The sequence below is a fragment of the Muntiacus reevesi genome, chromosome 14 (assembly GCF_963930625.1).
Source record: "Muntiacus reevesi chromosome 14, mMunRee1.1, whole genome shotgun sequence".
Classification (NCBI taxonomy): domain Eukaryota; kingdom Metazoa; phylum Chordata; class Mammalia; order Artiodactyla; family Cervidae; genus Muntiacus; species Muntiacus reevesi.
This window is the reverse complement of record NC_089262.1, coordinates 12,543,359-12,555,435: the sequence shown is the minus strand read 5'-3', so window position 1 is coordinate 12,555,435 and position 12,077 is coordinate 12,543,359. Positions and strand designations below refer to the sequence as shown.

At 46.7% G+C, this 12,077-nt stretch overlaps 1 protein-coding gene across 7 annotated transcripts in view; it reads right to left on the bottom strand.

Annotated features, from left to right (window-relative positions):
- The window catches only part of TRIO (trio Rho guanine nucleotide exchange factor), a 349,762-nt gene that overhangs the window by 129,607 nt on the left and 208,078 nt on the right, over positions 1-12,077 (bottom strand). For all 7 annotated transcript variants that reach the window (XM_065905271.1, XM_065905278.1, XM_065905277.1 and 4 more), the window contains exons 14-18: positions 7,506-7,701; positions 6,174-6,340; positions 4,158-4,277; positions 2,963-3,154; positions 2,410-2,559 (exon numbers count right to left, since the gene is read on the bottom strand). In XM_065905271.1, the coding sequence (XP_065761343.1) occupies positions 2,410-2,559; positions 2,963-3,154; positions 4,158-4,277; positions 6,174-6,340; positions 7,506-7,701 (825 nt within the window). The remainder of the gene's footprint in view (positions 1-2,409; positions 2,560-2,962; positions 3,155-4,157; positions 4,278-6,173; positions 6,341-7,505; positions 7,702-12,077) is intronic.

Sequence of the window (12,077 nt, the reverse complement as noted above, 5' to 3'; positions counted from 1 at the left end):
GGGGCAACTCCTAATGAAGTGATACCAACACTGGGCGCTAAACCCAGTAGATGGAAGGCTGATGGGGAAGTACACAAGCGATGCTAGGGGCTCACCGCGTCTCAGGCACCGATAAACCTTCAGATCACAGAGACAGCAGGAGGAGACGGTGTGTGTCCCGAGGCGATGCCATGGGAAACACACAGCATCCCCATGCGGTACCCTAAGCAGGCCCCACACACTCACTCAAACCTGAACCTGATCAGGGCCCTCAATCCAGCCAAGAGGAGTGGAGAGAATCCCGGATGCTAAGTGACCCAAGGGATGCAATCACCAGACCCGGGATGAGGGAAACGCCACAGCATGAATAATTCATCTCTTTACTTAGTAAATGCTAATAAAATGGAGGATATGTTTAGGCTAAGTTTTAAGAGACATACCAATCAAATCAATGCATGGACCTTGTCTGAATTTTGATTAAGTCCATGTATAAAGCCAAATTCATGGGACAACTGGAGAAATTTGAACACAGCTGGATTTTACATAAAATAAGAGTTACTATTACTTTTTCAGATCGGATAACGGTATTGTGGTTACAGAATGGTTTCAGATGGATTCCCTAGTGGCTCAGATGGTAAAGAATCTGCTGGCAGTGCAGGAGACCTGGGTTTAATCCCTGGGTCGGGAAGACCCCCTGGAGTAGGAAATGACAATCCACTCCAGTGTTCTTGCCTGGAGAATTCCATGGACAGAGGAGCCTGGTGGGCTACAGTCCATGGGGTCACAAAAGAGCCGGACACAACTGAGTGACCAACACTTTCATATTTTCAATGGTTTTAGAAAGAAAGAATTTGAATGTTTACACACACACAGAAGTACTTATAAATAAACTGGTATAATACCTAGAATTTAAAATTATCCAGGAAAGATGAGCATATGCCCACATGTTGGTAATTACTGAAGCTGGGTGAGAAGTACACAGTGGTTCATTATCCATGCTCTCAATTTTTGTACACATTTTAAAACTTCTACAGTAAAATGTTTAAATATGTCCAACACGTCAAAGACATAACCCTAGATGAATGAAAGAAACTGACCCGATCTGTGGTGATTTTTGTTGTAAACTTAAACAGCAGAGACAAGCAGGGGTGGGGGCTTCAGGTCCTATCTGAACAATTGCAACAGAACACCCCGGGAAGCTCTGTTTTCCCACCTTGATTTACTTAAAAGAAAATCTCTGTGGGAGCAGCTCATAATAGGTCAGATACTAGGTTTAAGAGTTTTCAAAGAGTTACAATTCATTCTCTCAGACCAAACAATAACTCTAATAACTCTGTCAGCTCAGAGGATCACCTTCAAAATGAAACAGAAATGATTAAATGTGACAGGAAATGGTGTCTGTGAGGTCAGAATGTTGGAGCCACAAGGAAAACTAAACTCCTTCAAGCAACAATGGACAGTAAACACCACATCTATTTTCAACAGGTCTGAGAGGCCATCAGCAGAACCCAGGAGGTCATTTTCACAAGTGGAAGAATGCAAGGTGGAAAACTGCTCCAAGTTAATGCAACTAAACCTTTCAACCCCTTTTTAAAATTTAACTGTTGCGAAGCACACCAGTGACTCCTGTGTGACTGTATATGAAAATAACAAGGCAGGCTTGAAAAGTGACTTATTTAAACCTTCTCAGAGTTAAGACTTCCAGCTGGGCCCGAATGGGATTAAATTTCTCTTGCAGGAAACATTTCCTGAATAAGTATTAGTAACTGGTCCTGTGACCCCAAGGGGTGTTCCTGCTCTGTGTCCACTCCACACTGGGCTCACACATGTTCTGAGATGGTCTTTGTTCCTAAAAAGACTAAATTTCCAAAGAAAGATTATTTTGAGTTCTAAGCATTTTTATTTCTGCAAATCTGTTTCTGCATGTCTGTTCAGAATCACTTGGTATTGGGACTTCTACCCATTCTTTATACACAGATTTCTGTCTAGCTTTCTCTGTGAAAACTAGAATGAGAGCATAAATCACAACTGAAAAAAGACTTCAAGATCTCTGATCAGTTAACTTGTTGCTGATGCAAAACTGAAAGGTGACAGTCACTCAGTCATGTCTGACTTTTCATGAACCCATGGACTGCAGCCCACCAGGCTCCTCTGCCCATGGGATTCTCCAGGCAAGAATACTGGTGTGGGTAGCCATTTCCCTTTTCCAGGGGATCTTCCTGACCCAGGGATCGAACCCGAGTCTCCTACATCACAGGCGGATTTTTTTACCGTCTGAGCCACCAGGGAAGCAGGGTCACCCCTTCACTCCCTACAACCGGGGGTGTGCGAGGACAAAGGCATGCAGACACTCGCCAGGCTCAGGTGGACCCTCCTGGGTCTACGAACCCCATCGGCGAGGCACCAGCACCCAGAAGGCCGGCTCCGTACCTTCAGGAATGCTTCCTTCTGTTCAAGGTGCTTGCTGATCATGGGGGTGACATGGTCTGTCTCAGAGTTGGGGCCCAGTTTGTCGGCCCCTCCGCACCAGTCCTCTTCCCTCTTGTACTCCTGCTCCAGGCTCTCCAGGACGCTGCAGACCTGTGGTGGGACGGAGGCCCGGGCTCAGAGAGGCCTCCTGGCAGGGGACGGGAGGGACGACTGGTCCTGGCCCGAGCACCAAGGCCATCGCTGGACGTGGGGACTCACGCGGGCTTTTCAGAACAAGGACAGATGAAAGGGGATTTTCCTGTCTCTCTCTGCCCTGCTTCAGGACGTATATTTAAATGAGAGGGAAAGGGATGTCTCTCATCAGATCCTTTCCAACCTGTTATTCCCTGATACCTAAGGAATAATAATCCTAATAAGCGAGAATAATGCTAAATCTACGGAGCTGCTCTTCTCTGCTACGCTGGGACTTGACTGGTCCGGGAATGCCTGGCCAGGCAGGGGCTGAGTCGCCCGAGGGAGTTGGGCCCAGGGGACGCGTGGGCAGGGGCCCCACCTGCTCCGAGGTCTTGTAGAAGGCCACAGACGCGTTCACCAGCTTCAGCCGGTCTTCCATCTTGAGCATGAGCTGCTGCCAGTGCGAGGCCACCTTCTCGGCGCAGTCCCGGATCATGTCCATGTCGTAGTGGTTGGCCTGCAGCATGGCCTCGGCCTTCTGCTGGACCTGCAGGGCGCTCTGGTGTGTCTTCTAAGGGGAGGGGGGAGAGGGGGAGGCTCATCAGTGGGGGGGTCACGTCACACACTCATGGGGAAGGCTGCAGCTTCTTCCGTTCTGCTTGCTTTCACGGAAACAACAACTCCAGTTAACACGACTTCATTAGGACACTTGGAAAAACACAGCCAACAGGCTAGCAAAAACTTGTTCTTATGCTGACCCACAACTGTTTGTGTTTACCCAATGAAGGATGAAACAAATGCCTTAGGAATTTTCCAGCATGGGTCTCGGCTGTGGGGTTTTCGACTTTTGAGAAACAGCAGGAAAAAACCCTTAGCGGCCAATATTCTAAAAAAACAAAGCTGCTGAAATGTTCCGAGTGTATTGTGTCTATTGATCCTTCTCATAAGAGCAGCCGGAGGCAAACAAATGAGTGGAGAAAAAGGTGGCCTAAGTGAACACTCTTTATTTCACTTGGACCTTAAACTTTGGACTCAAGTCAGAGGTTTCCAAGAACTATTGATTAAAAAAAGAGAGAAAAAGAGACACAGTTTAAAAAAGCCAAGAATGAACCAACTGTGCTCTCTGGAGGTCCGTGCCAGACAATGGATCTATGAAAATCCATTGCATTTATGAAAATAACAATGGCTCTATAAAAATAACCCGCCCCTGCTCTGTCAAGACTGGTCACACAGCAGCGGGCTGTGCCTCTGAGACCAGCAAAATGGACAAAACCTCAGCCGAGACCCCAGCTTGGGCGTCCTGGTGACGAGATGCTCCTGCCAGGGGCCTGCCAGCCAAGGGACAGCAGGGGGTCAGCTAGAGCCACCCCTTGGCCTCCGGGACCCTTGCGGTGAGGTCGCCCTGGCAGCATCTCCTCCTCCTATGATGTACTAACTGCAGGTTTGAAGGTGCCGCCGTCTTGGGTTCCATGGTACCCCTCTTGGCTCCCAGGGTCGGGGCCTCGGGAGGGGCCCGAACGGACTGGCCCTGAGGCTGGAGGGGCCGGGCTCCCAGGCCAGGCCTGGGTCCTTACCTCGATGGCGTGCTGGAACTGCTCGTGCTCCCTCTGCAGCTGCTCTGCCTCCTGCAACGAGCTGGCCGTGATGAGCCCAGCGTTCAGCATGGACTCTCCGTTGCGGATCCAGCCCAGCACCTGGAACAAGACACGGGGGACTCCCAGCGGCGGTCCCTCCCGGGGCGTCTGGGCGCCGTGCAGCGAGACGTGGCCCGAGAGCTGGGTGGTCAAGACGACAGCGCTCCTGTCGTCTATGGAGCACTGACTTCCTTGTGACCCTACTGGCAACAGCCTGCTTCCCTTCAGTGGGACCTGAGCTGCATTCTGAAATGAATTCTGGGGCCTCCCTGGTGGCTCAGTGGTAAAGAATCTGCCTATCAATGTAGGAGACACATGGGTTCGATCCCTGGTCCAGGGAGGTTGCACAAGCCTTGGAGCAACTAAGCCCGTGTGCCACAATGACCGAGTCTGTGCTCTAGAGCCTGGGGGCTGCAACAACTGAAGCCAGCGTGTCCAACAGCCTGTGCTCCACAACAAGACAAGCCACTGCAATGAGAAGCCTGCACACCGCAGCTAGAGGGCGGCCTCCACTCGCCACAACTAGAGAAGAGCCCAGGCAGCAAGGAAGAACCGGCACAACAAATAAATAAAATTTTACACACACACACACACACACACACACACACATATATAAAACTTAACTTTAAAAAATAAAAGTAAAATTAATTGTCATGTTTAGTTTCAAGTGAGAACTGAAAAACATTGAGTATTCAGAGTTGAGTATTCAGATCACTAGTCCATGGGTCAAAACAGACTGCAAATCACACAGTAGAAAATCTACTACTGCAAAGAGTTTCCTGATAATAAAAAATATATGTATCTTTCACTCCTTTAGAATAAGCAAACGCTTGATAAGCTCCTCGATCTCACTAACATATCTTCCACGTTAATGTCAGTGCTGAGACACTAAAGTATGTCTACTGAAAATCAGGACCACACCACCAGTCTCAGCATCACGGAACCACAAGTCAGTTCTGACTGTGGAAGCCACAGGGAGTGTGGAAGGTCAATCTGGACAGTCGCTTATGGAAAAAATTGTTGGTTACCTACCCAATACCCACTTTCCTCATCTCTTTTATTCAGAAAAATCCCAACTTGTGGAAAAGGGCTTGAGATAAAGCCACTTCTCAGCTACCAAGACAGCTTGCTACAGGTATGATGTAATTTCAGCCATCGAGATCAAAGCAGGAGCTTCTGGGTCATTTGGGGAACATCAGGACCATCTTTCTTTACTGATCCAGGTGCTGCCTATTTCTTGTCATGCTTTCCCCTTCCTGATGCCTGGAACATGGACGTGATGGCTGGGGCTACAGCAGCCATTTGGCAGCCATTGGGCAACCATTAAGTCCCCTCTGATCAAACTTAACACGTGTTTTTCTGGGCATCTACCAGGACCCCGGGAATCCATACTTCCATGGTGTCCCTGCTCATGAGATAAAATGTCATGGACATGCTTAATACACACAGGCATGGAATCCCATGGGCACTGAGCCGAAAGCAATCTCTTCCAGATGTCCATTTTATTTTGCCATGCTATCTGGGAGGTGGCAGTATAGAGTTCTGACAACACAAAAAGACCCCAGCCATACACAGCCTGTGGTCTGGGCCAGAATGATAATAGCTTATTTGGGGAGGGAAAAAAAAAATCATATATTTATTCAGCCCAGGAAGCACTGCATTCAGAGTTTCAGACAAGAGATTACCAATGACAAAACAAGCGAAGAGGAGGTGACTCGCAAGTGATCGACCTGCCGGGTGGCGAAGGCTTTTCTACCACATAAGCGCACGGCTGCCCAGGCACTGGCTGTTTTCACCCGCTAGCAGTAGCTGCGTCAGGGGGTGTGCTCTACCCTCACATCAGGACGGCTGTGTTCTGATCCGGACCAACCTTCCCCAGCGCTCGCACGTCCGATTCCCGGGAGGGCACTCATGGGGCCCCGTGGGTCTGGCTCGGACCTCCGGCCGCTGGTTTACCTGCTTGACCTCGGCCTGCAGGTGGCGCAGCTGCACGCACTGCTCCAGGTGCTTCCGGTGCTGCTCGGCCGCGAGATCCAGCTCCTGCTGCTTCTCGTGCAGAAACTCCAGCAAGTCCTGGACCCGCGTGGCCATGTCCACATCTCTGTCGCAAAGCAGCTCCACGCCTGTGGACGTTGAAGGGACGCCCTGAGTTCAACCAGCACTTCAACCTGTTCTTAACAGGTGCATGATGTACACGCTGCACCTGGAACCCGACCTACCTACCCTGCGGGGGCCAAGCCATAACTGGGAAGGCCGAAGCCAGCAGAGGGGTTTACGTGCACCTCTGAGCACGCGAGTGTGTCTCAAAGGGTGAGTTTGATGGGGTCCAAAGCCAAATTTAAGGTACAGCTAATCAAACCAATGAGGGAGACCTGGGTTGGGAAGATTCCCTGAAAGAGGGCATGGCAACCCACTCCAGTATTCTTGCCTGGAGAATCCCACGGACAGAGACGCCTGGAGGGCTACAGTCCATGGGGTTGCAGAGCTGGACACAACTGAGCGACTAAGCACAATCAAACCAAACTCATTACCTACCTGCCTGCTTTTCCCCATGTACTGATATCTGGTCAAAGTGAGAAGTCCTTTATAAATGAGAGAACTTTGGCTCATTTTGGTTATATACCGCATACCCGTTCAACTCTTGAGAAAGCACTGAATCTGATTTGTGTAAAAAGAGTAATGCAGTATGCAGTTGCTTGCTAAATTTCTAACACTACAGTTCCCTCCACGGTTTTGAGCCTATAGTGACATCTGCTGGTACAATGTAAATTAAGAAAAAAAAACAGGACGTGAAAATATTTTTTTGGGGTTTACTTTTCATTCATGGAGATACAACAATAAATCATTAGTAAAATGAAACTTCATGACAGTGGAAATAACATGAAAGAATATTAGGGGGAAGTACACTAGTCAGAATGTTAAATGTGACCATATCACGTGGGTGAGGGCTTCCCTGGTGGCTCAGATGGTAAAGAAACTGCCTGCAACGCAGGAGACCGGGGTTCAGTCCCTGGGTCGGGAAGATCCCCTGGAGAAGGGAATGGCTACCCACTCCAGTACTCTTGCCTGGAGAATCCATGGACAGAGGAGCCTGGTGGGCTACAGTCCATAGGGTCGCAAAGAGTCGGACACGACTGAATGACTCACATTCGCTTTCATGTGGGTGAAAGCAAGCACACGTTTCCATTCAGAGCGCAGGTACGGAACCTGAGTGCCGGGGTGAGTGGCCCGTAGGGCCGCCACCCCGAGGGGAGCCCCGGCCGACGCGGGGCGCGCCGCACCGCTCACCGGAGGCCTGCACCTCGTTGACGTACTGCAGCAGGTCCTGCCCCTGGTGGATGACGTCGAAGGTCAGGTTGTTCATGGTCAGCGCCTTGTCCGCGTGGTGCTGCAGGCGCTGCTCCGCGATCGTCAGGTCCTCCGTGTCGAAGTCGTTCATTTGCTGAGAAAGCTCATCATTCCAAGACTCCAGGTCTGAGATGATCTGACAGGGGAAATTATCTGCTTAGGACCAAGACGTGAAGAATGAACACCTGCTGCGACACCTCTCGGGGCCGAGTCAGGGAGGAAGAGATGGATGACGCTGCATCAGAGGGACACAGAAGCCAGCAGATGGGGCTCTTACTGGCCAAAGACGGGACAGTTAGACCCTAAAAAAGTGACCACAACTGAATCAAATACACAGACTATAAAGAAGCCCATTCATTCCCAGTGACGTGAGAAGAGAAGAGCTGAAATGCAAAAAGTTACTGAAAAGCTCTTTGGTTCTGATTAAAAGGAATCAAAATTGGTTCTTAAAGGAGAAAACTAATTATTCAAGCACAAAATGATGAAGCAAAGTTTCTCTTTATGGTTAAATCTAGCTATTAAGTGTAGACATAATAAAATTAGAAACCTTCTAACAAAAAATCCTAGTAAAACACCTGTTCAGGTCAAGGTCATCAGTACTTAGTGGATTATCAGAGAGAGGCTGATGGGGCACCTCCCAGGATTGCAGACTACCCGCAGCACCCCTGAAGAAAGGGGACCAGACGGGACCCAAGCCACCTTGTGGAGGAGCCAAGCTGGGTCAGCTGTGGAGCTTTGGGAACCAAAAGGAACCCGAATCTGATCTTTGAAGAAGGAAATGGCAACCCACTGTAGTATTCTTGCCCAGGAAATCCCATGGACAGAGGAACCTGGTGGGCTACAGTCCATGGGGTTGCAAGAGTCGGACACGACTTTGTGATTAAACCACCACCACCATCCACCTTGTAAGGTTACAGACAACGCGAAGGAAAGAAACACGGTTAAACAGCCTAGTAGAAATCAAGTGAAAAAAGGCAAAGTGTGGGACTCGGTTCTTTTGATACTTGTTACTTCAACGAGTCATCACACAGAAAAAAAGAGAAGGGCAGAGAGAGATGGTTCCAGATGAAAACATTAACCACAAATGCAGGAGCAGACCCCATGTGCCTCCTCTCTGCGGCACTTGCAGAAATCTGAACAGAGGCTGAGTGTTAGCAGGTAACAAAGAAACACTCTTAAATCGGCACGGTGCTTGGGATGTGGTTATGTAAGAAAATGGCCTGCTTTTCAGAGGTACCTACAAAGTCTTTAGGAGTGGAACACTACCAGCTGGTAGAGTTCTTCCTCTAAAACACCGCAGCACAACAATATCAAAAGGAAGATACCTGGTAAGGTGGGCAAATTCATCGAATTTAGAGGATAGGCACGTGGAAGGGCATTGTACTATTCTTGCTACTTTTATGTAGGTCTGAAAACTTACATGATATACTTTTAAAAAATAATGACCAAAATTATAAAATCCAGAAAAGAGGCAAAACTTTCTTGTGAACGAATATTATCTCTACATTTCCCATGGATCCTAATTTCTTTTATCCATAGGAGCTGTAGCAAAATGAATTTGAGAATGTGAGAATTTACACAGAATCCAGCTGTGAGATGGGAAAGAATAAAAATCGTAAGGCTTCTCCAAATTCCTATTGCCCAAATCTCCCTGATTTCTTCTTTTATTACTGGGTCTGCATAATATATGTGTCCATTACATTAATTTATTAAATTATACTCATTTATAAATTAATCCATCTATAATTATATCCACCTGTAAATTAATAATTTTAAATAATGCCAAGTTAGACACAAACCAAGAAGTCACAAGGAAAATATTTTTTAAAAGGAAAAGAAAATTTAACGTAACTTTAACCTTGATCTCTACTCCAAGGGGAATTTTCTTTCTTAATGTTTGTTTGCTTTCTGACCCTGAGAGAGAAGAATTAGGCGTGGTGATGAGTTACAGACTCAGCCACAGTGCCTCACACGGACAACGTCAGGCTCAGAAAACACTCAAGAAATGGACAAAAAACAAAGATCAATGTGCTAAAAGCAGCAGGATTCAAAAACCTCACTGAGCACAAGGAAACCCTGGCGACGGCCAGGATCAAGGAGCATCAGGAAAAATCCTGTCCCCATGCTTGGCATTGCGGCTTGTTAACCACCACACAGGCCAAGAAAATAAACCTGTGGCAAACACAAAGCTCAAGAAAGTGCAAGGCTTTTCTGAACAGGACTCTTTGAAGAAATAACTCAGATACCATTTTTTTTTTAATGTATCCCTGAATTTTTAGAGAGTCTTCTTCTTTCTACATGTACAGAGAGTTATGACTGCTTTCTGTAACTGTCACAGGATCCTGGCATAAGGCTTTGGATGTTCTTTTCATATCAATGGAGCAGATTTTATTTGGGCTATCTGGAGACTGAAATCCCAATATTCTAAGCCACAGGAAACCCTGCTTCACTTTTGAGAGATGGAAAGGCTATTTCAATTGAAATACAAGTGATACAGGGGATTTTTAAACACTGACCAGGTACCATGAATTTCTACCATGAAGATCACACCATGCCTCCTACGGGCAGTCAGATGGGATACTTTCCCAGACAAGAGAGGAAATCCCAGCAAAGCCTAATGTGCTCAGGTTTTCACATTTTCAGGATTACTCCAGAGAAACAGAAGGCTCTCAGGCTATTACATTTTAAAAGCTTTTAGACTCTCTTTTAGCTGGTCTGTGACTGAACTGTAGTCTTAATTTCTCAGCTTAGGAAAACACTTATCCCTGGCTGAGCATGCTGGCTTTGTTTGAGGCCATGCAGAACTCTGTGGCTATTGTGGGGGGAAAATGCATGTTTTTGGTTCCTGATCTACATTTTAGGTTTTTGGTTCCTGATCCACTATGAACAAAATTAGTGGAGGTGACGGAATTCTGGCTGAGCTATTTCAAATCCTAAAAGATGAAGCTCTTAAAGTGCTGCACTCAATATGCCAGCAAATTTGGAAAACTCAGCAGTGGCCACAGGACTGGAAAAGGTCAGTTTTCATTCCAATCCCAAAGAAGGGCAATGCCAAAGAAAGTTGAAACTGTCATATAGTTGCACGCATCTCACATGCTAGCAAGGTAATGCTCAAAATCCTCCAAGCTAGGCTTCAACAGTTCGTGAACCGAGAACTTCCAGATGTAAAAGCTGGATTTAGAAAAGGCAGAGGAACCAGAGATCAAATTGCTAACATTCGCTGGATCATCAAAAAAACAAAGAGAGTTCCAGAAAAACATCTACTTTTGCTTCACTGACTATGCTAAACCCTTTGACAGGGTGGATCACAACAAACTGTGGAAAATTCTTCAAGAGATGGGAATACCAGACCACTTGACCTGCCTCCTGAGAAATCTGTATGCAGGTCAAGAAGGAACAGTTAAAACTGGGCATGGAACAACAGACTGGTTCCAAATTGGGAAAGGAGTGCATCAAGGTTGTATAGTATCACCCTGCTTATTTAAATTATATGCAGAGTATATCATGCAAAATGCTGGGCTGGATGAAACAAGTACAAGCTGGAATCAAGATTGCAGGGAAGAATATCAATAACCTCAGTTATGCAGATGACACCACCCTTAGGACAGAAAGCAAAGAGGAACTGAAGAGCCTCTTGATGAAGGTGAAAGACGAGAGTGAAAATGCTGGCTTAACACTCAACATTTAGAAAAAAAAAGATTATGGCACCTGGTCCCATCACTTCATGGCAAATGGATGTGGAAACAATGGAAATAGTGACAGACTTTATTTTCTTAGGTTCCAAAACCACTGCGATGATGACTGCAGCCATGAAATTAAAAGATGCTTGCTCCTTGGAAGAAAAAACAAACTTAGACAGTATATTAAAAAGCAGAGAAAGTACTTTGCCAACAAAGGTCCATATAATTAAAGCTATGGTTTTTCCAGCAGTCATGTATGGATGTGAGAGTTGGACCATAAAGAACGCTGAGCGCTGAAGAATTGATGCTTTTGAAGTGTGGTGATGTTGGAGAAGACTCTTGAGAGTCCCTTGGACTGCAAGGAGATCAAAACAGTCAATATTAAAGGAAATCAATTCTGAATATTCAGTGGAAAGACTGATGCTGAAGCTCCAGTACTTTGGCCACCTGAGGCTAAGAGCTGACTCATTAGATAAGATCCTAAAGCTGGGAAAGACTGAAGTCAGGAGGAGAAGGGGGCAACAGAGGATGAGATGTTTGGATGGCATCACTGACTCAATGGACATGAGTCTGAGCAAGCTCCAGGAGACAGAAGGACAGGGAAATCTGGCCATGCTGCAGTCCGTGAGGTCACAAAGAGTCGGACACGACTGAGCGAGTAAACAACTACATTTTAAAACAGGAGTTTCATGAGAGTAGAAACACAATCAAAATAAAATTTTCCCTTTTGCAGCAGCATTAATACAAACAAAGTCAACTTTTTTTTCTTTTTCAAATACCAGAATGTCCTGGAAAGAATACTTCAAATAGTGTTTCTGATTGCTTCTTTGTA